This window comes from Molossus molossus, unplaced genomic scaffold (assembly GCF_014108415.1).
Source record: "Molossus molossus isolate mMolMol1 unplaced genomic scaffold, mMolMol1.p scaffold_m16_p_7, whole genome shotgun sequence".
NCBI lineage: Eukaryota > Metazoa > Chordata > Mammalia > Chiroptera > Molossidae > Molossus > Molossus molossus.
Genome location: NW_023425401.1, coordinates 55,927,153 through 55,953,957, shown reverse-complemented (window position 1 = coordinate 55,953,957; position 26,805 = coordinate 55,927,153). Strand labels below are relative to the sequence as shown.

Genomic DNA, 26,805 nt, shown 5'->3' with positions numbered 1-26,805 from the left:
AACCTATTTGAAACAATAATGACAGAAAACTTCCCTCAGTTGGTGAAGGAAACAGACATACAATCCAGGATGCACAGAGTCCCAAACAAGTTGAACCTAAAGAGGTCCACACCAAGACACATCATCATCAAAATGCCAAAGTTTAAATACAAAGAGAGAATCTTAAAAGCAGTGAGAGAAAAGCAGTTTGTTACCTACAAAGGAGCTCTTATAAGACTGTCAGCTGATTTCTCAAAAGAAACTTTTCAGGCCAAAAAGAAGTGGCAAGAGATTATTCAAGGTGATGAAAAGCAATGACCTACAACCAAGATTACTCTATCCTGCAAAGCTGTCATTAAGAATCGATGGACATATCAAGAGTTTCCCAGACAAGAGAAAGCTTAAGGAATTCACCACCACCAAACCAGTTTTACATGAAATGTTGAAGGGTCTTCTTGAAGGTGAAGAAGAACAAAAATATGAACAATAAAATGGCAGTTAATACATACCTATCAACAACTGTATTTACAAACAAAATGAGCAAGCAGAATAGAAACAGACTCATAGATACAGAGAACTTTTTGTTGCTTGCCAGATGGGTGGGGGCTAGGGGAATGGGTGAAAAAGATGAAGGATTTAAGAAGTACAAATTTGTTGTTAGACTGATGAACCTCAAAGGGAAAGGGGGAGGGAAGGTGGGATGAGATAAACCAAAGAACTTCTATCCATATATGCATAACCAATGGACTCCGACAACAGTGTGGGGAAGGCAGGAGGGGGCTGAAATGGAGAGGAGGAGGTCAATGGGGGAAAAAAGGAGAAACGTCTGTAGTACATTCAACAATAAAGATGAATTTAAAAAAACAAAATAAAGCCCTGGCCGGTTTAGATCAGTGGTTATAGCGTTGACCTGCGGTCCGGAGAGACCCAGGTTCGGTTCCCGCTAAGGGCATGTACATCAGTTGCAGTTTGTCCCTGGCCCTGGTTGGGTCATGTGGGTGGCAGCCACTTGATGTGTTCCTTTCAAGTCAACGTTTCTCTCTCTCCCTCTCTCTCCTTCCCACTCTATCTGAACAAAAAATGGAAAAATGTCCTCGGGTGAGGATAAAAAAAATAAATTAAATTAAATAAAAATGATTTTTATGAATCATACTGAATGACATGTTGTAAAATGTGACATTTTCTATTTCACACATAGGAGAAATATATCTAATTACAGTTTGATGTTATACAAATTAGCTGTGCATTTATTTCTTTTTTTATCATTTATCAAATAACAGATGCTATCAATGTAAATGTCATTGAAGTTATATTCTTTAGTGATTATTCTTCTAAAAAATATTGGAAAATAATTTAGTTGTAAATTATTAGAAGAGCAGCCAGCTGTGCCCATACCTGAGAATTTCCCTGTTGCATCATTTACTTAACATTATTTTGTGAATTTCAATGTTAGCAATTTTGGATTTTAAGAACTGGATTTTGAAATATGGAATAAGAATTATTCTGAAAAGGGACAGGAACAATTATTCAAATGTTATATTTATAAATATACAGATGGTTCAAATTGTATCACCAGTATCAAGTAGTAGCACTTTGTAAATATTTGTTTAATGAATGAATAAATTGAGCAAGATATACATACACATACACGCAAATATTAGGTCTGATCATAAAGTAAATAAGAATTTTATATTTGTCCTATACAAATTAGTTATAGAGTTTTATAGTTTAATCATATGTATGCCATCTGTATAACTTACTCAGTATATATTTAAATGTATTCTTTGATTTCAGCACAGTCACTTGTAATTAGATAAGTATGTTGAAATTAACATACAGAAGTGCCAAACAAGAGTACTGTGAAAAAAATCCCGTTTTAAAAATAAAACATTTTTACAGCTACATGTCTGTTTAACCATGTCTGTTAGGAGTTCTATCAATGATTAATGGTGATTTAGTCAGTTTACAAATATAACCGAGATATATCTCTGTCATATAATGTATATAAAATACACATGAGTATAAGCAATGTCACCCTTGACATGTTCTTAAAAAAGTACAGTTTTTGCAAATATGAAAATATTTTGAAAATGTGTAATGGTTAATTATCGAACCAAACCAAACTACAAACAAAAGCAAGTATTTATGTTTGAACAACTTGTGACTATTAGGAGTCACCTTGAGATAGCTGCATGAGTTCAAATTGTTTTTAGTTACCCTCAGTCAGAACCGCATTTTAGAAGAATTGGGAGGCACTTCTGGTTAAAAATAAATAAATAAAAAAAAATGTAATAAACAACTTCTGATCTTTTTATTGTATAAAGGCTATAAATACCTGATTATATTGGGAAAAAATTACTCAAGTATTTTTTCTCTAGGCATCTGTGCATTTGATTGTAACATATTTACCTGTGCATGTGCTCATGATAATTACTAGGCTTATTTTTCTCAACCTAGAAGAGCTTAATTAACATCTATATGTCAAGGAAAAGAATGTCTTAGAAGTTCTTTGAGAAGGTTGGGGTTAATAAATCTCCCCAATGCTTTCTTTTAGAGCTAATCTTTGCTTAAATTTTTAAAAGTTAAGATGAGTTATAGACAAGTTAGTTTTTCATTTCAAAAGGCAAGCACAAAAGGATAAAAATTGCTGAAAAACTGAACACCACATTTCTATTCATATCACCTTAATAATTTATCAAGTGTAGGGCTAACAATATGAAATTTTCATGGGTGAGTATCATCCAGCCTCATATAAAAGTAACACATGAAAAATGAGGTCAGAGATAAGTCACAAATACCAGTGATTCTTGGCTACAGTTCTCTATAATAATAAAGTGTCATTCATCAAGAAAAATAAATAAATATTTTTGGTTTTAGAAACTTAAGCAATTTATCATTATTGTAGGATTTTTTTTTTAAATTTAGAATTACATTATAAAAGCCAAAAGTGGATAAAAAGAATTATTCTTTTTTAAACTGTTATTGGGATTAGAATTAGGGTAGAGCATTGTGAAATTATATTTCTCTTCTTTGTTTTCAAGATCACTGGCCAAGGAATCTGTTTAGCAATGACAATCAAAGTAGTGTTCAGGATCTCGTCTCAGGTGCTTATTCTGACGTAGGCCTTCAAACCTCAGAAAGGGATTTCATACCTGAATAAAATGTGAGATTTTCCCCAAAGATTAATGTGTTTAGAAGTGCTGAGTGTGTGTGTGTGTGTGTGTGTGTGTGTGTGTGTGTGTGACCTAGGGAATAAAGAAGAAAGGCAATGTGGAGAAAGGGAGAAACAGGAAGATTTACTTTTCTCTCACCACTGTCATTTAAACTTACTTCCAGAGGGCTTAATTTTAAAATAATAAATTCACGAACACATTTGACTGCACCTGTTTTTTCTCCTAAGAAGAATTTAAAGGAGGAAAAAAAATCTCACTGGCTCTCCTTTTGTTACTGGTGGTGCTGGAAGATACGACTTAGAGACTACGTGTGGTTCATCTGAATCTCTGAATCTGTAATAACTATGTCATAATAGGCTTCCACAGAGATGCTGGATTCCTGTTCCAACCAGCAAAGAGCATTTTTACAGACTCCAGAAAATGTTTAACACATCATTAAATTTTGCATATATGTTGGGTTTGCTGTACCTGTCATAATTCCCAGATAATGCTCGGTCTTTCCTCTCCTTTTAGTGGAGACAGACTTAGGAGGGTGTTTGCAGTGCATTGCCCCACCCTGCTTTTCGAGGTAGACTGATCCAGGGCTCCTTTGACCTTATTGTTTTGATCTTCAGCTTAGTCCTTCATTACACTGCATTTAGTCCTCCCTAGAGCTCATTCTTTCTGCCTTTTTTGTCTTCCAAGGAACAATACAAATTCATATAAAATGAAAATGAGGATTAATATTAACAATAATAAAAGGTTGTGATCATGGTCTATGCAGCAGACATCATTAAATGCATTGTGCAGAGCATCCTGCTGGGCATACTCCCAGGAAGCTACACCCAGCTACCTGGGACTTGGAAATACCACTGTACCACTGCCTTCCAAGAAGGCCAAGACCCCGCTACCCTCTCAAGACTTCTGAGAGATGGAGGCTGCGGAATTTAATGCACTCTGTCTAGGACAGTGGTTCTCAACCTTTCTAATGCTGGGACCCTTTAATACAGTTCCTCATGTTGTGTGCAGCTGTATCTGCATGTGGGCAGACCCACCTGGAGATGGATAGAGGAACGGTGTCTCGGTTCCTATGACCATCAGAAATATGTGTTTTCCGATGGTCTTAGGCGACCCCTATAAAAGGGTCATTTAACCCCCAAAGGGCTCGTGACCCACAGGTTGAGAACCACTGGTCTAGGATGGGGAGCCTGGCTTCTATTTCTTAGAGTCACCTTTTACATGCCCTGTAAGGCAAGGTACTTTCAGTTTTCTCCTGGGCAAAAGAGTATAATAGTACTTATTTGATAGGGATATGGAAATAATTAAATAAGTTAATTCCTACAAAAGACACAACAGTATTGTTTAGTTATTATTAGTACTATGATTATTATGGAGGTGTCTGTTAAATCTGACGGGAAAGAGCTTTTAGCGATGATTAGGTCAGCCAATAATAAAGACTCAGGGAAGCAGGAACGGGCTTGCAGGTGTTGTTCACTTAGCAGACTGATAGGAGACTGTGCTAGTTGAGCAGCCCTCTCCTTCCTCATCATGCCCCTTTTGGGTAGTGGTTAGAATAAACAGGTAAGTCATGGGTGATCTCTCTCTACTTCTCACAAAATACTGACTGGAGTCCGTTCATTCCTGGTCTAATTTTTAAAGACATCTGTGATGCACTCCTATAGATTCATGCCCTTCCTTGGGGAATCTTGACCTCCAGTCATTTCTTTTATATATTTACTTGGATTTTTTAAATTGGTTATTGTTCGTTTGACTATGTTATTTAAATGCCTGGTTTAATATTTGAAAACTACATTAAACTATGTCATAATGGAATTACTGTATTTAATGTGAAGTAGTTCAGAAATCATGTTCCTAAAGAGGTTTTGTATGTAAATTGTAATGTATTTTTAGATGGTCTCTATTTTGTACACAGAACTAGTAGCACTTTAAAGAGGAATCAGTAGTTGAACATACCGTGTTGATGAAATTTTGCAGCAAATAAGCTAAGTTTATTTTATTTTCAGAGTAATATATTTGTTCCTCAGGCAATTTAATCTGTTCTGTATTCAAAAGGCAAATGAGTTTCTGTTCATAAGGCAAAATGTGGCATTTAAAAAAATATTGACAATATTAGTTCTGGTGTTTTTATTTTCGAAATATATAAAACTAAGAAATTGAAACTGCAATGGGTGCATGATTACTAATACTTAATTTCAACATTTTTGCAATTTGCTGTCCTCTGATATTTGCCATCTTGAAAAAGATAGAAACATCATTTCATATATTATGTGTTTCTTTTCTGTAATATTAAAGGTCTTTTCTATAAAGTGGTAATGGAGTTTGCTGGAAGTGATCAGAATTTAATGGACCATAACGCATTTGCAGGCCAGAATCTTTAGGATGAAATGCAAACAGCGTTAAATGCCTAAGTTTATTTTTTTCCAGACTTTCATCTTACAGTGATTTTCTGCAAGAATAGTATTAGAGTTGGGAACAGTTAATAGAAGCTATAATAGATAACAACTGACTCTGTAATTAGTCATTTCAAGACAGAGGTACTCTTTGAGCCACTGATAAGAATTGAATTGTGTCACTACATCATGTTTTCAGTCTGCTGTCACAACCCAGCAATTCATATTCATAGACTCCCGGTGCTAAGCTCATCGCCAATTTAACACAGATATAGAGAAATATGTACAACCTCCTCAGCCTTTTGATCCCTTTTTATTTTTTATTTGAGGAAATGGCAGAATAACTTCATAGTGAGGATAAGGGTATAAGTGTCTTAGTGACAAAATTATTGGAAGATTAATTTAGGATGTATCTGAAATATGTATGTATATTCACCACAAAGTATACACATACACACACACACACACACACACACACATATATAAATAAAAGAATCACTATTATGATTAAATGTAAAATTCAACCAAAATTTTCTCTGACATTTCTGATTTTCTGAGTACTATAATTTTTTTTGAAATTAGTTTTTATTTTTTGATTCAGAAGAAACTTCCATTTTCATATACTTCTGTGAATAACACTGGTTCTTTGTGTGTGTAAAAGAGATGTTAGGTTTCACAATTTTAGTTTATTGGCTGTACTATATTCTCAGTTATTTTTTACTTTATTTTTAAGTTATTTTATGTTGTAACAATGTTTTTTTATGGTTGAATTCAACAAACGTTGATTGAGCTCCTCCTGTGAGCCAGCTCTGAGGAAGTGGGTGTGATCAAACTTCCTGGTTCCTGAAAGCTGTGGGATCACTGAGGAGAGTGGGGTGGCTTTCCACAGGAGGTCGGAAAAGACCTGAAAGAGATGGCATTTGAGTCTATAGCTGAAGAATGGGTAGGATTTTAACAAAAGGAAACAGGGGAAGTCATTTGGGGTAAGGGTGCATTTTAAAGAAAGGCAAGAAGATAGGGAAGTAAAGGGGATGTTCTAAATTAGCTTGATCCTAGGGTGTTTTCAGGTGAAATGGGGGAATTCGACTGGAGAGATTAATTCTGGCCACAACCTGAAGGTCTTTGAATCTGCATTCAAACAGGATTTTAATCTGTGTATGATAGGAAGCTAGAGATATTTGTTGAACAGATGAATTCTACCTGACATTTTTCTGCTTTGACACATTTGCTTTCTGTGCTGGTAAGTTCAAAACTCTACTTGCAATCCAAAATAGTGATACTGCTTTTTCCCCTCTATAATTAAAGTAGCTAGTATTTTATTTTATTTTATTTTTGTATAACATATTTTTTCTTTTTAATCCATACTGTAGGATATTTTTCCATTTATCTTCAGATAGAGTGGGAGGGAGAGAAAGAGAGAGGGAGAGAGATAGACACACATATTGTAAGAGAGAGACATCGATTGGTTGCCTCCCTCACCACACTGACCAGGATTAGGGACCAACCCGCAACTAAGGTACATGCCCTTGACTGGAATTGAACCTGCGACTCTTTGGTCCACAGGCCAATGCTCTAACCTCTAAGCCAAACTGGCCAGGGCTTGTATAACATTTTGATGCAAAAATAGAAAAGATATAAAAATTGACTCTAAGAAAAAAACAGTTCTCTGGGAAAGGATTTTTTAAATGTATCATGAAAATTTGTAAAACCATGAAAGAAGTAGCTCATATGGCAGACTGAATAGTTTAAGTAGGTGTTCACCTTTCATTAAATTATTATTTGATAATTTTACATAAACCTTTGGTGTCTGAAATAGGTAACTAACTGGTGGGTCCTATCCCATATGGTGATACATTTTAATTTGTATAAAATATCTAGAATTGCTAAAGTGTCAGGTAGAATTTTTAAACATTTTGCTAGTAGGGAACTAGTTCTAAATATCTCTTTTTGCCTTTTTTGTTAATAAAACCCAAATGATAGTGGTAACATTATGTCTCACAGAAGCTTTTAATCATATATATATATATATATATATATATGAAACTTAATCATATATATATATATATATATATATATATACTAGTTCTTAAAGTCTAAATGTACTATGTACTTTATAGGGCATTTTATTATTTGGGTTAGTTTGCTCATCCTAAATGTGCTTATAATAAGAGTATTTATGATAAACTTCTTTTTTGCCCTCAACTTTTAATGTGAAATTTTTCTGAAATGAAAGGCAAAAGACTAGATAACAACTACCTGTATACTCACCACCTAGATTCAGCAGTTATCCATGTTTTATAATAAATTTCTCTGAAAGTGAACTGGCACTTGGTAAATATTATTTGTTCCCATCTTAACATTAGTTAGAGCATTTGGCTGATAATCTTGAAAAGAGAATGAAAGGTTTGCCTGTTAACTGGGCTAGTTAGATATGTTAGACACAAGTAGTCCTAACAGCTGTTTATCTTGAAGATAGTTCAAATATAAAAGTTGTGTGAAATTTTTCCTTATCCTAATGTACCCAAATTTATTTTAGTTATACCTTCTATTTATGCAAAGGTAGTTTCATAAAATATTTTTAAAGGAAACATTTTTTTATTTGTTTTTGTTACAGATGTTTCTCCTTCTTCCTCCATTGACACCCTCCTCCCCATCCCCCCCACCCATTCCCAGATTTGTTGTCCATGTCCCTTGGTCATGCATACATGCATATAAGTTCTGTGGTTTATCTCTCCCCCCCAAGTCCCCCTCCTCTGAGGCTTGTTAGTCTGTACCCTAATTCTGTGTCTCTGGGTCAATTTTGTTCATCAGTTTGTTCAATTCATTTCACAAATAAGTGAGATCATGTGATATTTGTCTTTCTCTGCTTGGCTTGTTTCACTTAGCATAATACTCTCTGGGTCTAAAGGAAACATTTAAAAATGATATTTGCTTTGGAGCATTTTAAATTCTGCAGTTTGGGACTATAATATTCTGAATCAGAGTATCAAAAAACTTACAAAAATATATGTTGTGGGAATTAGGACTGTGTATTTTACATTCTGCAAATGAGTGTCAGTATCTGTATACACATACACGCAAAATCCAATGATTCATGTATAGTTTATTTAAAATACTAGACAGAGACATCTCTGTCTTTAATCAGCTTCATCAATGGGCCAAATAGTATAGTAGCCATGAAAGCTGAAATTTTCCTTCTAGTTCATATACATATTTAAAATAATTTTACATTCAGAAATGTGGCCTTTAATTTTTTTTCGATCATGAACCATATTAGTATTGTGTAGAGTAAACCATTCCTTTATCTTAGACCACTCTTCTGCTTTCAAGGATATTATTCCAATTGCCTGGGTGGATGTAGTGACAAGATAAGATTAGAGACTATAATAGTGCTTGAAAGGGTGAGTTCCAGTGGAATTACAGAGAAAAAAGTCAAGTCAGGGCACATATGAAGGGTAAGAGTCAGTGCATGTTAGGGACCAGGTAAAGCTGGATAGAAAAGAATGAGGAAGATATGGTAAGGTAACGGGAGAGGCCCCGAATGAAAACAACTGGCAGGAGCTGATGATGCCGAATTACACAGGAAGGACAGCCAACCAGAGCAGCCTCAAAGCCTGAAACAATTATTTGTTTCCATGTGGGTTTTTTTTTTTAAAGGAAACCCTGATAGACTAGAGGTCTCAGGTAGTGATAAGTGGAAGCATTTGTTGAAAGGAAAAGAGCAGAGAGAAGGGTTCTCCTGACAGTTTCAAAGTCGGAATGTCTTTGGCACACAATTTTCAGCATCTTGCTTGCATTGCTCATATGTTCACTACTAGCACTCCAGTCAATAAAAAATGTGGGCTTCAGATATCGTGAAGTTTCCTACAAACTAGCAGGGAAGCCCTGGCCGGTTTTGCTCAGTGGTTAGAGCGTCAGTCTGCGGTCCACAGAGACCCGGGTTCGGTTCCTGCTAAGGGCACGTACCTTGGCTGCAGTTTGTCCCCGGCCGATGTTTCTCTCTCTTCCTCTCTCTCCTTCCCGCTCTATCTGAGTAAAAAATGGAAAAATGTCCTCGGGGGAGGATAAAAAAAAAAAAAAACTAGCAGGGAATCCAAACTATGTCAAGTGTTTTTGAAATACGGAAATTGGAACCATTCTCTTCTTGAGTAAAAGGAAACCTGGTGATAGAAAGTTATATCTTATATCCCATATGAGTCTGGACAACAATTCCTCTTTCTTAAAATAATCCAGTTCACACATGGATTATGCGTTACCTCGGTATAAAGGAGGAAAAGGAATGCTTGCTTATTCCACAGTGTCAAGAGAGCAGTTTTCCAAATGTAAATATAATTAAAAATACTTTGAATTCTCAACTCTAACAAGTAGAGAAATAGATTATACTCAATTAGTTTCTAACAGGGAATCTTTTATTTGGATGATTTGTGTAAGCATGTGAGAATGTGTGTATACTTAAGTTGGTCTACCATTTTTGCAGATGTCTTTGGCTGTCTCCTTGGCCTCTGCATTGATTTGTCTTGTACTCTGGAAAACATTTTAAATATATAAATACCAATTTTCCTCTGTCTTCTTTTCTTTCCATGTGGCTTTTCCATGTGGGATTCATCTGACATAAAATCTAGGATTCACAACATACATTTCCTCCGGAAACTAGTTGTAGATAAGACAACCTTGTACCACTTTTGTATGAATGAGTTATTCCTTAATAAATATTTTAATACGTATTTATTGAACACCCAAAATTGTCAGCAATTTTTCCAGATACTTAAGATACCTGCCTTGGTGGAGATTACATTCTGCAGAATGCAACTGACAAACATAAAAACAAAAACCACTTCGAAGTAATGGTTTAATGTGTTAAAGGTAATAACTACTTATAGAAAAAAGGAGGGAAGTAGAACCAAATAGGGAACATTGGGAATGTGGGGATTGTGGGGCCTGGGAGATAGGAGGTCATTTGCAATTTTAAATAGTGTGGTTAAGGCAGGTTTCAGCTAAGGGACCAAAGAAGTGAGGGAATTGGCCCTTCAGGTATCTGGAGGAAGAGTTAAGGCAGAGGAAAGGACTAGTGCAATGACTTGGCATAACTGAGCATTACCACAGAGGCCAGTGTGACTGGAGTGGAGTGAGCCAGGAGGAGAGCAAAAGGAGATGAGAACAGAGAAGGAATGGAGGCAGATCACATAGGACCTTGTGGGCCACTGGAAAGACTGACTTAGAGTATTAGAAAGAGGAGTGCCATGATCTGACAGAGGTGTTAGAAGAATTCCTATGACTCTTATACTGAGAATAGACTGCAGAGAGAGGAGGGTAGAACCTGGAAGACCAGATATCTCCATGGATATATCTAATGCAATATATCCATGGAGAGACATTGGTAACTCAGAACAGGGTATAAGTGGTGAGATTCTGGATATGATCTAAAGGCAGAGCCAATAGAATTTACTGATAGACCAGATTCAAGGTATGGGAGAAGGTGATTCCAAAGTTAATTCATGTTTTTAGCCTGAGCAGCAGGAAAGAGGTTGCCTCCATCAACTGAGTTGAGGAAGGCCACACACAGCAGAAGCTGGTCTGAGGGATGGGGTGGGGGTTCAGTTTTAGTTATATTGAGGTTGAGATGTCTCCAAGTGGAGATGTTGAGGAGTAGCTTGATATATGTCTGGAGTATATATAAAGAGATATATAAGGAGATCTAGACTGGGGATTGAAATTCTGGAGTGGCCAGTTTATGGGTAGTATTTAAAGCAAAGAGACTGTAAGATTAATAAGTGTTTTTCTTAGTAATTATATTTTTTCTGAGATGGTCAATATGTATAAATTATTTCTCACATACTTAATTAAGCTCACCTACCCAAGAGTTTACCAAATAGTATCACTGCTAGGAATATAACTAAGCAGAGAGAAAATAAACTGGCCCAATATGACATAGAAAATGGATAATATTAGGAATAAAATCCAGTCTTATTCCTGAGATGTTTTCACTAGATCTTGTTTTTTCAGCACTGAAGAATCTATGTAAAGAAAAGCACTGGTCTGAAGCAGGCATTGTGGGGTGTGGAGAAGATCAGAAATTGCTTCATCCTCTGGGTCTGAAGGGGCACTGGGTGGCAGATGAGAGGGGAGGTCTGGTAAGGGATTCATAGCCTGGATGGACATGTATGGGGCACAGCAGACCTTGGTTGTGCTCAGTACCCACATGAGTTACAAGCCCTGCAGGCAGCTTTCTAGGTGTACATCTCTTCCTCGGTGAAACATCATTAGATATGTATAAGCTATCAATAAATTGCATTTATCAGTTGTCATGGTAGACATGGCAGGGTTTTTTGTTTGTTTGGTTTTTGCTGTGAGGAGAATACCTGTTTGAGACCAGAACTGAATAACTCAGGAAAGACCAACAACAGCCACACATGCTGCTGCTTTTTCTCAGCCCTTTCTCCAAGAGTGCTCAGCCTCTGTTTCAAATCGACACTGAGAAGACAGGCAGGCAAATTAATAAAAAGCTGGGAAGCCACTTGTCGTGGGCCTGCTGAGGTCATAGCTCAGACTTGGTGTGGACTGTGGTCAGAAATGAAGCAGTGGTGGGAGGCTAGGTGGAGAATCCTAGCAGGCAGCAAGATTCTATGGGGACAGTCCAGGGATTGGATATGTGCAGGCATCCAGTGTGGCAGGTGCCAGGAGCCCTGTAAAGGATTCTTGTTCTCAGGAAGGGAAGAGAAAGGCAGGGCTTCAAGGTCTGAGAGAGGGCAAGGAAAGGGAACTAACTTTTATTGATTAGTTACTATATTCATGATTGAGTGTTGAATGAATACATTGATAGAGAGATGATAGATATATTTCTTTTAATTCTTATAGTAAATCTGTAAGTATTATCATTCCCTTTTGTAAACGAGGAATCTGAGACTTGCCTCAAGGTCACACAGTGATTAGAAGTAGAGAGAGAAATAAGACTCAAATTTAGGTTTGCCTCACTTCCAAGCCCATGAAACCTTTACACTTTTCAGAATTTTGGAAATAGGAACCAGAGTAGAAGCATAAAGAAATGGAGAGGAGTCCACAGGGGCTGTATTTGTGTATTGGTACAGGGCAGCTGCCATCTTTCTGGACTAGAATGGAGTGGATTGAAAGGAAGTGGATAAAAACAGGATCCCACAGGTCCATAGTAAATAGCTGTAGGTTAGGTTTGATTTGCCGTGAAGGATGACCTGAGACAACGTTGGAATCCAGAGGTCAATAGAGCCATTGTAACAGGAAGTAACTCAATTCTAACTCCCTTAGATTGGGACACTGAAGCAGTTTAAGCTCCCTTTTACCTAAGTCAAGGTGAACTCACTGAACCAGAGGATAGAGGCATCAGTAGAACCAGTTGTGGAAATCTGGGGTAAAGAAATCTTGGAGCTGATAATTAGGGTGTGATTCTGTAGATGAGGAGATTTAGACCCTGAAAAATTAAGCAGTTTTGCTCAACAACAGGGAGAAGCAGACGAGTGCCCAGTGTGCAGGTCCATTTCTTACCCAGCATAGGGCTTACTCCACCATGGCCTGGGAGTCCCTCTAGGCTGCCCTCAGTCTTCTTCCTCTCTAGTAACAGTGACATTGACTCCTGCAGCTTTCACTTTCCTTTTCTTCACATATTCCTCTTGTATGTAAGTAATCTGGGAACAAGGTGGTTATTAAACAAGGGTTTGGCCACAGCCACTTTGCCACTTTGAGATCTAGGGGGAGCAGAGATAAAATGGGAGAGAAGCCAGTTAAACAGCATCAAAATGGTCTGGACAGGTTCTTAATTGTTGTGCCACAAATTCCTCATTTATATCCTGGAAATAACAATAGTATCCCCTTTCTAGATATGCTTTAATACTGAAATGAGATAATACCTGTTACCTACTTAGCTTAGTGACCAGCTGAGTGGTTTACAGTAGTTTACGTACCAGCACTCAAAATATTAGTTATGTTTAAAGGATGTGAAGGTGATTTACTCTAACATTCAATGCCATTTTGGAGATAGCATGATGTCAGGTGATTCTAATAATATATATGTTTTGTTTTATGCTTTATAGTATAGATGTTTCAGACCAACTCACTAGATTTTTTGGAGTTTAATTTAAACATTCTCATCAAAGTTAATGTGACTCTTTTCCTTACTGCCACCAAGCATGATGAAAGCTTTGTACCGTTTACTACCAAAATAATATTACCTTCTTCCAGCTGCCTCCTACAAATGGCATCATCTTGATCTTATAAAACCAATGCAGGAGAAAATATTATGTAAAGGGGGAAATTATGATCAATTTTTAGGGTGGTGAGCAAGGTAAAAATTTAAAAAGCCAAACCTGAGTAGCATACAGATACATTTAATTTGAAACTTTTCTTCCCAGGAACATCCTGATTTTCTGGTTATGAAACCATTTGGAGTCATCTTGTAGACTTTGGTCTAAAACTGAAAGCATGCAGCAGTCTTCTTTTCTTCTTCTCATAAGGAAAAGGGCTGACTGTCTTCATGCAAATTAGCCTGCTTTTGTCAAAAACTTCAGGGACTTATCTGTGAAATGTAGATTCACAATAAGTGCATCTTACTGTTCTTCTTTCACCTGATGTAAGATTGTTTCCCACAGTATGGAATACTTTAAAAATGAAGTGTTTCATCACAATGCCAAAACTCCAGCAATGCATTTGACTGCCTTCAGGGGTAGTGGAGGTGGGGAAACAAGCTATTCAGTACTCCCTTGTTTTCAGATGATTTTGCACATGGCAAGGGAAAGTGCAAATGAATGCAGAAAGATAGGACTGGTATACTAAATTTAGGACTAGCAGTCATAGACTGTGGAGTTCTGAGCTTCTTTTTGCTCTTTTATAATTTGTAATACATGTAAAGAAAATACTAGTGATGGTATAAAAATTAGTATGAGTAAAAATGTTGACAATGTCTAACACTTCAAAAATATATCTCATTATTCTGACTATATTAATTGAGGTTTCTTTTCTTTTTATCCCTTGTATTTCAGTGACAATTTCAACGAGTACCTTTTTTGATGGTTTGCTGGTGACAGGACTGTACACGTCTACAAGTGTGCAGGCTTCACAGAGCATTGGAGGTTCCAACGCTTTTGGATTTGGTAAGCTATCTTGACATAAGAAATTAATAATTGTCAATATTTTATACACCTATAGGTCTTATTTTTTAAATGTCTTTTTTAAAGTATTGGACATTTATTATTTCAGAGAAAAATAATCTGAGGTGATTTTTGTGTGTTTGCTTTGGAGTTGGGTGACTTGAAATAAGGATGTAAATGTACAGCCAACCATGAGCTTGGCGTGACCATCCAGATCCCTCTCTCCATCCTCTGCCACTATTACACTTGGTCCTGCAGGTCTATGTACATTTATTTGTTCTGTCTTTTAGGTTCTTAAAACTGGAATTCACTCTGATGGCCATGCAGATATTCAGTATTCTATTTTTATAAACAGTTCTTAAAATCCTGGAGTAGTTGAAAAGTGTCATGTTAAGTTTGGCAAGTAAGCATTTAATACTACACATGGAAGATAGTAATAATTGTTTAACTGATTGAATTCTATGAGTATTCATAAAATAATGTGATTTAATATTTAAGGCACTTATATGGAGTCTTTGTCTTTAAATCAGAGGCCTAGCATGTTACTTCTGTGGAAAGACAGAAGTCTATAAGATGGTCACTGATCTTTCAATTTTTAAATCTCTACCTGTAAGTAGTAAACATGTCAAGCTGGAATTAAGTAGACCCCTTTAAGCATTAGAAATGCAAATTTAATATATTAGTTTATGTAAGACATGAAATCACTGAGCTTACTCTAAAATTGGAAAACTGCACAGGACTTCATTGATGTGAGAAGAAAGAATTACATTATCAAAGGTGACACGTGTCCCAAGTTTTTTCTGGGATATTTATTAAGTAAATAATTTCTACTACTTTTGATATATGAAAGAGTACCTCCTCTGTGTCCAGTCCCAGAAGAGCAGCTCTGTCCAGGTGACTTACTGATTGATGTCAGTCATTATGTTGTGCTGCATTGTCACTATATTGGCTCAAGATGAGGTTCACACTGCAGGGCTTAAAGAAACCTGGACGTCATTTAATCATCATGTTAAATTATTTGACACTGAGAATTTGCCTTATTTAAAAAGATCTCATATAAGCTTTACAGTCTGTTGGTAACTACTTATAAGGTCTAATCTTTAAGGAAAAAAATTCCTCCTAGGTTTAAAAATCCACTCGTTTTAGCCCCATCCTTTTGTGCTCTGCCGAAGTGAGAGGTCAGTTACGATTATATAGGGACATAATATACAGGATGGGCAAAATTAGTTTTGCAGTTGTTTGTATGGAAAATAACACCATAATTAAAAATAATAGTACGAGAATGAACTCCGTGTTTCGCATAATCACAACTTAAACCTACTTTTGCCCCACCCTGTATACAACATACAACCTCTTATGTTACAACAGGACCCACTAGTAGGGTTGCCAGATTCAACAAATAAAAATTTATGAGACAGCCAGTTAAATTTGAAATATATATATATATACACATATATATGTATATATATGTGTGTATGTGTGTGTGTGTGTATATATATATATATATATATATATATATATATATATATATATATATATGAACGAATGCAGTATTTGGGATAAAGTTTGGGCATTGGTAATTTTTAAAGTTCCCAAGATGATTCTAATGATTTTCCAGGGCTAAGAACCATTGTACTGGGTTAGTCCAGTTTCTCGCAGCATCAGCATCACTAGAAACTTGTAAATACAGAGTTCCAGGCCATACTCTAGACTTAGTGAATCAGATCCTCTGGGCATGGGACCCAGTGATCAATTTTTAATAAGCACTCCTGGTGATTTTGATACATGCTAAAATTTGAGAACCATTCATCTATATCAATTAAATGGGAGAGACAGACATTATCTAAATGACCGTATAAATATGTAATAGTAAATCTTGCTAAGGGCTAGCTAGCTAGAAGTACTGAGTGCTGGGAAAGGGTATGACAGAGAAATTAGGTCTAATCTGGGGTAAAATGGGATGTAGTTAGGAAAGGCTTTCCTGAGGAAGTGGTATTGAGCTGAGATGTGAAGGAAGAGTAGGAACTAGTTAGCTAAAGCTCTGCGGAAGGTGGCACGCAGCATACCTGAAGGAGGGAATAGTAGATGCAAAGGTCTCAGGGTGGCAAGAGACCGGCTATGTTGTAGGAATTAGAAGAAAACTTTGGACTAGCTGGATCTGGCATCAAGTGGGAAGTGATAAGACTGGATAGGAGACCAGAGCCAGACCATTCAGGATCTTGCAAAGGGGAAGCCATTGAGGATTTTAGGCTGAGGAGTGACTTGAACAGTTATTCATTTGAAAAGGGTCACTGGGGTCAGCATGGAGAACAAACTGTAGGGACCATGAGTGGATGCCAAAAGACTATTATGTGGTGAAAGGTTCTGATGTGACAGGACCTGCCAGGAGTCCAGGTGGAGGCTGGCACTGGCGATAAGAAGGAGCGGTGTGTGGAGGGGCACACGTTTGGGCTGTGGAGTTACACAGACCTGCTTGCAGATCCAGTCCCCGGTTTTTCTTAGCCTGTGCTTCAGCCAAATAAATGCCTTAACTTCTCTAAACTTTATTTCCTTATCTATGAAAATGTGGTGATAATGACACCTGCTTCATGAGATGTTGAGTAGTCATGAAGATTAAAGGTGGTGATTTATATAAAGCCCTAACCTGTAGAAAACACTCAGTAAAGCTAGTTGTTCCAAAATTATAAATCTTTATAACCAGGACTTGTATATACTTTCTTTGGGGGAAAAATATTGTTCTCAGGTAAAATTAATCTGGGTTTTACAGACTTAGGTGATTTGAGAAGACTTGGCTGAATGAAGTAGTAACAATCATTTGCCAAGGTGGAGACTTTAAATGGGAAAAAATCATTGAACATCATTTATAAGTATATCATAAACACATTTGGAAAGAATATATGAAAAGCATGTATCATATCACCTCAGATTTTAGCTTGTAAACCAAACAAAAACCTAAGAATAAAATTGTTAGAAATTATTTAGGACACCCAGGCTTCAAGACATTTTATGTAGTGACTTTGAAAGCTATAAAGCTGTTTTCACTTGAATTAGAATGTATTTTGATTGGCTTAATTGCAAATACTTTTCCCATCATTGGTCATTGATGGCCTGAAGAGGTTTCTGAACATGAAGCTCGCTGATGGTAGACTTCCATAATCAAATGCTCAGGTCTCCCACTAGTCATTTGGCATTTTTATGGGACATAATTTTTATATGGATGGATAGATATATGAGACCTTTTTAAAGTTTCAGTAAGATCCAAATAATTGTATGTGTATTTATATGATAGTGGTAAATTAACTTAAAAACAAGATTTAATAAATACCCGAATATTGTTCAACATAGTTAATCTTTATAAATTATGTTTCTGAATAGAAAACAGGAGATAAAATGTCTTTTTAGATGAATGGTCACTTTTTGTAACAAGCACATTAATTTTTTGGTATTTGATTTGTTTAACATATTCTTTACAATTTTTTTTCTTTACTTTATTTTCCCATCACCATTTTTCCCCCTATACCCTCTTCTACCTCTACTCACCCCTCCCCCACAATAACCACACTGTTGTCTATGTCCATGAGTTCTTTCTCTCTTTTTTTCTTTTTTGCTCAATTCCTTCACCACTGCCCCCAACACCCAGCCCCCAACCAGAGCTATCTGCCGCTCTCTGTGAGTCTGTCTATTTTGCTTGTTAGTTCATTGGGTTCATTAAAGTCTGCATGTGAGTGAAATTAAATGCTACTTGTCTTTCTCTGACTGGCCTATTTCACTTAGCATAATGTTTTCCAAGTCCATTCATGCTTTCTTTATACAGCCAAGTAGTATTCCATTGCATAAATATACCACAGTTTTTGTTACCCATTCACCTGCTAATGAACACTTGGGTTGCTTCCAAATCTTGATGGTTGTAAATAACACTACAATGAACATAGGGGTGCATATTTTTTTTTCAAATTAGTGTTTTGGGTTTGTTCAAAATTCCCAGAAGTGGAATTGCTGGGTCATAAGGCAGTTCCATTTTTAATTTTTTGAAATAACTCCATACTGCTTTCCACAGTGGCTGCACCAATCTGAATTCTCACCAACAGTGTACAAGGGTTTTCTTTTCTCCACATCTTTACCAACATTTGTTTGTTGAGTTATTGATGATAGTCATTCTAACAGGCATGAGGAGATATTTCATTGTGGTTTTAATTTGCATCTCTCTGATGATTAGTGACATTGAGCATCCTTTCATATGTCTATTGGCCATCTGTATGTCCTCTTTGGAGAAGTATCTACTCAGGTCCTTTGCCCATTTTTAAAAAATCCTTACCCGAAGATACTTTTGTATTCATTTTCAGATAGAGTGGGAAGGAGAGAGAGAGAGAGAAAGAGAGAGAAACATCGATGTGAGAGAGACACACCAATTGGTTGCCTCCCACATGACCCCTACTGGTGCTGGGGACTGAACCGCAATTGAAGTATGTGCCCTTGACAGGAATGGAACCTGTGACTCTTTGGTCCATAGGCCGATGCTCTAACCACTGAACCAAACTGGCCAGGGTCTTTGCCCATTTTTAAATTGGATTGTTTGGTTTTTTTTTGGTGTTGAGTTTTATAAGTTCTTTATATATTTTGGTATTTTACAATTTTAATAACAAAATGAAAAGATTAGGATGCAGTTGAGAAAGTAGAGGAAACTCTTAAGGAGGTAAAATGTAAAAGAATTGCTACTCTTTGGCAGTTTAGTAGTTATATTAGGACAGGTTGAAATGATGTGGGATTCTTTGATCTAGAACAAAAAAGTTATTGAATACATAATCTTCCATTAGGCTCTGACTTTAATGGAATGTTAAGGAAACATGATTTGCTTGGCATTTCCCAATACATCATAGGATTATTGTGCAGTGTTAATGTCTTTAAGTACCTGTGACAAATAAGGCAAAGTAAAGCATAGAGTTGAGTCTAAAATGGTACTTCTGGAAGTTTTTTCACTTAGAGTTAATTTGAATGTACTAATTGCACTAAATATAGCCACCCTGCTTTAAATATAAAATATATGTATGACCAGCCAAAATAAGACCACAATTATTCTTAAAATACTGTTGTATAAATGTAATTCTACTAACATAACTACAGCCTTTTATGCAAAACCAACATTCTTTATTTTTTATTTTTTTACCCTCACCCAAGGACATTTTTTCATTTTTTGTTCACATAGAGTGGGAGGGAGAGAGAGGAAAAGAGAGAGAGAGAAACATTGACATGAAAGGTACACATTGAGTGGCTGCCACCCACACGACCCAACCTGCAACCGAGATACGTGCCCTTAGCAGGAACCGAACCTGGGTCTCTCTGGACCGCAGGCCGTCGCTCTAACCTCTGAGCCAAACTGGCCAGGGCCAAAACCAACATTCTTTAAAATGAATGTCTCACTGACCAAATATAGACAAATGCCTAATAACCAGAAATACATTAAGACAATAGTTATGCAAAAGTATTCCAGCAATGTGTGATTTGAAATACCTTATTTTGCGTGTCAATATAAGAAAACATGCTGCCCTAGGGAAGTGTGATGTTTAATTATGGATATCTCTTTGTGCATCCCAGAAAAAAAAATGCTTCCCTCTTGTCTTTAGCATTGAATTCCAGTTCAGTCATGTAAATGTTCAAGGCTCATTGTGGTTGCTCAGTAAAAGGATATCTGAATATTCTTTCACACAAAATTGTTCCTTTTCCAGGGGCTGCAATGCATTTTACTCAATATTTAGCATCATGGCTGTAAAAGCATTTTACTACATTATTGGTATTCTGGCTGTAAAACCTGAGAATTGCATTTGCAGGTCTGATTAGTAGCAGTCACACTTCAAATTTTTAGACTTGCATAAATTAAACTTTTGTGTTTTGCAATTTCTGGACTGTTCTGCTCAGCTAATACATCAACCATTTTAGCAGTTTTTCATTTAAACTTTTGTAATTTTCTGTGTGCTTTATTTATTTTTCTGTAATAACTAGGTATTCTAGATCCAATAATTTGTTAAGTTGTAAAACTCTTAAAAATAGCAAGATTTGATGAAATTCAAGTTTTGGGGGAAAGTATTATGAATAGATCCAAGATTATTTTCTTTCTTTCTAGTCTTTTCTCCTACACATCCAGTTACTAACATAAAAAATTTAATATTTTCAATATTACCTTTAAAACATAGTATGAGAATTTTTTACCTTAACGATCAGCTTTTTTTCAATGTGATTTGATACTAAACTTTAGCTGGATAGTAATATACATTATTTACAAATTATTTAAATGTTTTAAAATATACTTTTACTAAATCTTTTATTGGTCACTAGTTAATGGAAATGTGTACTTTACCAGTATATTTAGATAGTATGTTAATGTTTTATTGCCAGGATGCAAGTTTTTTCTATACTTGTAAAAATTGTCACTAAAAATAAAAATATAGTGCCTATTTAAGCTACTTTTTGGTTATACTTCACATAAAACTAAGTAAAACCTTTTAAACTTTGCTGATTATCACCAGCATACCCACATCCCTGGGTATGAGCTGCAGTTCCATCTTAGATGTCCTGTCTGTATAATTAACAGACATACACTTGTGATATGAATACATGCACATGGTTAGGGCTTAACATCTGTGAAGAGGGGACAGCCACTAACAACTTTATTATGGAGTCCCATATAGTCGTGGCATTTATCTTCTAGCCTAAATTAAGCTAAATCACTCAGAATGATCTTTGTTAAATTATTTTGTCTGTCTCTCTATGAAGAAATACTTTGCAACATATTTGAGAAGTTTTAAACATTTTGAGGGATTCAAAAGCATGACCTTTTATTGGGTATGGTAAATGATCTATAACAAAAAGACTAGGTTAATTAAGCAAATTACTCTAGTCAGCACAAGGAGTATAGCTGACAAGAAGTGAAATTTACATTAATCTCTCTTATTTATAGGAAATTAACCTAAATTTGATGTTTATTCATTCCATTTGGATATGCCAGCATTATCTTCATTAAGAAATGGTATTATCCCGGTTGTGTCAGACATTTGACAAAAAACTCAGGGATATTTCCCAATTCCTAAATAACTACTCTGGAAAGAATAGTGGGCATGATGAATATAAAGCTGTTGAATTAATCAGGCAACAAATTGCTAAAGCAGATGTTGAGGGGCATGAGATTTGGGCCAAGAGGAAGAGTTAGTGGAGGAAGGCAGCTCAAAGTAATGATTCATTACATGACCTCTGGAGTTAGGCAGCTCAGGTTTCATGCCTGGCTCTGCTTCTTGCTAACTTGGGTCACAGCATCTGCATTTGTAAAATGAGGATGCTAACAGTGGTGCCTAGTTCACAAAGTTGTTGGGTAGATTAAATGACATGAGCTATTCAAGTGCCTAGTATATATGCTCATAATAGGTATTATATGAAGACTCAGAAGTGAGATGATTTTTTTTTTTTTGAGATGGAAAACAAAGTGAGAAGATGGTTCAAGTTGGCAAAGGTTTGAAAGAGGGAGGTTGATTTTAAATTGGGGCATTTAATGTTCAGAGGTTTTAGAGTCTCTGATGAATACTTAAGGAATTTGGTGGTCCCATTGCTTTGCATCCCCCTTAAACTTTTATATTTCCCATTTGCTCAGCCCTAACTCCTTTTAGGAATCTGGGAACTGCCAAATGTCCCTCCTGTTCTGTGACTCAGACCTGAAAATAGTTAAACTTAGAAATCAAGAAGAATTACTCCTCTGACCTCCTTGCCATTCAAGGGATAGGCCACTGTAGCATGTTTTTACTCTAACCCTTTGGCCTCAGTTGAGACCATGAGATCTACAAGCAAAGCTGTGTCATCTAATTTACTAGTACCATGTAGGAATCTGGAATCAAGACTCATCAATCCCAGTCCAACTCATGAGCTGGATCAAAGCACATGTAAACATTTGGGAGCTCTGGCAGCCATCCTCCACAATGGCGCAGAGCAATGTCCTGCACAGAGAGGAGGAGAGAGTGACAGAATGCTGCCTGAGCTTCGAGAGCTCTCCCACTCTTTAGGCTTTATTTCCACCGGGCTCAGATATTCTTGGGTTCTAAGAAAAAAATTAAAATAGTTAACGTTCCTTAAGCACTTGCTGTGTGCCAGGTGTGCTGCAAATAATTCTTTTGATCCTAACACAAATCCTACTATAATTATCCTCATTTTGTAGATAAAGAACCTGAGGCACAGAGAGGTCACACATAGGGAGGTGCAAAGCCATAATTCAAACTTGCCTCTGTTGTCTCTCATTGAGCTCCCCATTGCAGCCCAAGTCAGCCTGAGTTAGTTTCTCTTACAACCAAAAGAACCTTGACTAGCCCTGGCCAATTTGGCTCAGTGGTTGGAATATAGGCCGGCAGATAAATAGAAAAATATCCTCAGGTGAGGATTTAAAAAAAAGAAGACCTTGACTAAAAAAAGTCCCTTTGTGCTCTTTCCTGCCTGTCCCTACCTCCATCTCTTCCAGCCTCCTCATACTTTTTTCAGTCACCTACCAGTAGTACATACACACGTCTACACTCATACACCAGTCATAATAATCCACACTCAGTTCTAAAATCTTAGCTGCTTAAGACCTCTGTGACCTTGTTTATTGTGCTTGGAATTCCTTCTGGCTCTGTCAGCTAGGCAAACATCCTACCATCTTTTAGGGCCTCTGTCTTGACTCATCTCCTTTATTGAGCCTTTATGACTTCTCTCTGCTCCTCCCTGGTCCCTGTTTCCATGGAACTCTCTACTCCCTCCTCCATGCTTCACTCTCCTCTTGGACCTCCCCCAATCATCTCTAACAATCTATTGAATGTATTTGTTTAAAAACTTTTATACTTCTTTAAGGACAATGGGTGGTCTAGTCACTTCACTCTCATGCCATGCAACAAGTGCTCAATAAATATTTATTGAATGAATAAAACAATAAAAATCTTTGAGGATTTATTAGGTACTTTTTACTAGAGCTAACATTAGTAAATGCATGTATTGCACAAGTGTGTAGGTATGGATGAGAGAGAGAATGTTATTGTCTTTAAGTTCAAGGATATTTCTGAATCTATATATGTACATGTGTCTACATATCTATACATACATTTAAAATAATACAAACATGTCAGTTTTATCATCAAAGATCCTGGGGAAATTTATTACTCTCCCTATCACGTTGTCCCTTTCTCTCCTAGAGCTGGCAGGCACCAGTGCCTTCAGACAGGAGAGTGATTGACTAAGTGCAATCTTTAGAATCAAGAGGATAGAAAGAACAAGAACCCTGGTCAGTTTTGCTCAGTGGTTAGAGTGTTAGCTTGCAAACCAAAGAGTCGAGGGTTCGATTCTGAGTTAAGGGCACATACCTCTATTACAGGTGCGATCCATGGCCCCTGTTGGGGTCATTCGGGAGGCAACTAATCGATGTGTCTCTCTCACTCTCACATCGATGTTTCTCTCTCTCTCTCTCTCTTCTCCCCCCTGACTTTATTTAAAAAACAATGGAAAAATATCCTTAGGTGAGGATTAAAAAAAAAAAAAAGAAAGAAAGAAGAAGAGATTGTTCAGTCCAGCTTCATACCTTCTATGTCTTAATAATACATGATGTTAAGTTCTTTTTCATCTCTTAGATCTTTTAAAAAATGTTGACTTTATAATTTCTTGGGAACATAATGTAATATTACATCAAGTGAGATCATTAAGGAAGATTTTCTAGTATGTATGTGTAATCCCTTCCTTTAACTTCAATACTTTTCTCATATACGTTTTTATGTAATTGAAGATGGTAAATGTTTGTTAAAAAGTAATTACCACTTGTTTTCTTTCTTTCTTTTTTTTTTAATCCTCACCCGAGGACATTTTTCCATTTTTTTTGTTCAGATAGAGTGGGAGGGAGAGAGAGGAAGGGAGAGAGAGAGAAACATCGACGTGAAAGGAACACATCGAGTGGCTGCCACCGCACGACCAACCAGGGCCGGGGACAAACTGCAACCGAGGTACATGCCTTTAGCGGGAACCGAACCCGGGTCTCTCTGTACCGCAGGCCGACGCTCCAACCGCTGAGCCAAACCGGCCAGGGCACCACTTGTTTTCTTTCCTTTAGGCAAACCCTGCTCTCCCTCCTAAAACACACACCCCATATAAAATTCATCCATTTCATAACATCTCAATAATTGTTAGTTTTCTCTAGACACCTCACAGATTCTAGATAGAGGAATTTAGCTCTGATAAGATATGTGTCCAGAAGCCAATGTAGATACTTAAAAAAATGTAGCCCTAAGGAAGATTTCTTCTAGTTTTTTTTTCTTCCTTATTCTTGTTCAAATCCATATTCTCCAAATCACAGTAAACTGGTTATTCATAAATAAGAATGTCAGGAAATTTACATTTTAAAACATCTTCTAATGAAAGTTGTCACTATACTATCTAAGTTATGGTTTTGGAAATAATTTTGTTAAGATTTTGCCTGTTAATGTTAAAGGTTATTATTATATTTATATTATTATTATATTATATTATTATATTAAACAATTATTATTGTTTAATATGTTTCTATTGATTCTTTTAGAGAGAGAAGAAGAGAGAGAGAGAGATAGAAACATCAATGTGAGAAAGAAACACTGATTGGCTGCCTCCTGCATGCCACCTCAGTGGGGATGGAGCCTATAACCTGGTCATGTGCCCTGACCAGGAATCGAACCAGGACCTCTCAGTCCATGGGTTAACACTCAATCCGCTGAGCCACATTGGCCAGGCAAAAACATTTTTTTTTTAAATTTATTTTTTAAATCTTTATTGTTGAATGTAGAATGTATTACAGATGTTCCACATTTTCCCCCCATTGACCCCCTCCTCCCCACTCCCACTCCCCTCCCACCTTTTCCCACACTATTGCCTGTGTCCATTGGTTATGCATATAAGTTCTTTGGTTTATTTCTTCCCACCCACCCCCCAACCCCTTTCCTTTTGAGGTTTGTCAGTCTAGCAATGAATTTGTACTTCTTAATCCCTTCACCCTTTTCACCCATTCCCCCAACCCCCCTCCCATCTGGCAGCCAACAAAATGTTCTCTGTATCTATGAGAATGTTTCTATTCTACCTGTTCATGTTGTTTGTAGATTCCATTGTCAATATATATGTATTCATTGCCATTTTGTTTGTTCATACATTTTTTCTTTTTCTTCAAAAAGACCCTTCATCATTTCATATAATAATGGTTTGGTAGTGATGAACTCCTTTAACTTTTCTTGTCTTGGAAAGTCTTTATATGGCCATCGATTCTAAATGACAGCTTTGCAGGATAGAGTAATCTTGGTTGTAGGTTCTCGCTTTTCATCATTCTGAATATTTCTTGCCACTCCCTTCTGGCCTGCAAAGTTTCTTTTGAGAAATCAGCTGACAACCCTATGGGTACTCCCTTGTAGGTAACTAGCTGCCTTTCTCTTGCTGCTTTTAAGATTCTCTCTTTGTCTTGAACCTTTTGCATTTTGATGATGATGTGTCTTGGTGTGGGCCTCTTGGGGTTCATCTTGTTTGGGACTCTCTGTGCTTCCTGGACTTGTATGTCTGTTTCCTTCATCAAGTTAGGAAAGTTTTCTGCCATTGTTTCAAACAGGTTTTCGATTTCTTGTTCTCGCTCTTCTCCTTCTGGCACCCCCACGATGCGAATGTTGGCACGTATGAAGTTGTCCCAGAGGTTCCTTACACTATCCTCATTTTTTTGGATTCTTTTTTCTTTTTGCTGTTCTGATTGGGCGTTTTTTGCTTCTTTATATTCCAAATCGATGGTTTGCTCCTTGGATTTACATACTCTAGTATTGAAGCTGTATAAATTATTCTTTATTTCAGTCAATGCCTCCTTCAATTCTGACTGGTCCTTTTTTATGCTCTTGAGGTCCTCACTAAGTTCACTGAGGTTCTCACTGAGTTCATTGAGTATCCTTATAAGCAGTATTTTGAACTCAGCATCTGTTAGGTTCCTTATCTCCATTTCGCTTAGTTCTTTTCTTGGAGTTTTGTTCTGTTCTTTCATTTGGGACCTGTTTCTTTGTCTCCTCATTTTGGCTGCCTCCTTGTGTTTGTTTTTGTGTATTACTTCACGAGTGGTATGGGGCTGGCTGAGACCAGATGCTGCTCGTTTGAAAGAATTTA

The 26,805-nt window shown here is 36.8% G+C and overlaps 1 protein-coding gene across 2 annotated transcripts in view; it reads left to right on the top strand.

Annotated features, from left to right (window-relative positions):
• Window positions 1–26,805, top strand: part of RELN (reelin) — a 576,569-nt gene that overhangs the window by 69,484 nt on the left and 480,280 nt on the right. For both annotated transcript variants that reach the window (XM_036246852.1, XM_036246851.1), the window contains exon 2: window positions 14,548–14,658. In XM_036246852.1, coding sequence (XP_036102745.1) covers window positions 14,548–14,658 — 111 coding nt within the window. The remainder of the gene's footprint in view (window positions 1–14,547; window positions 14,659–26,805) is intronic.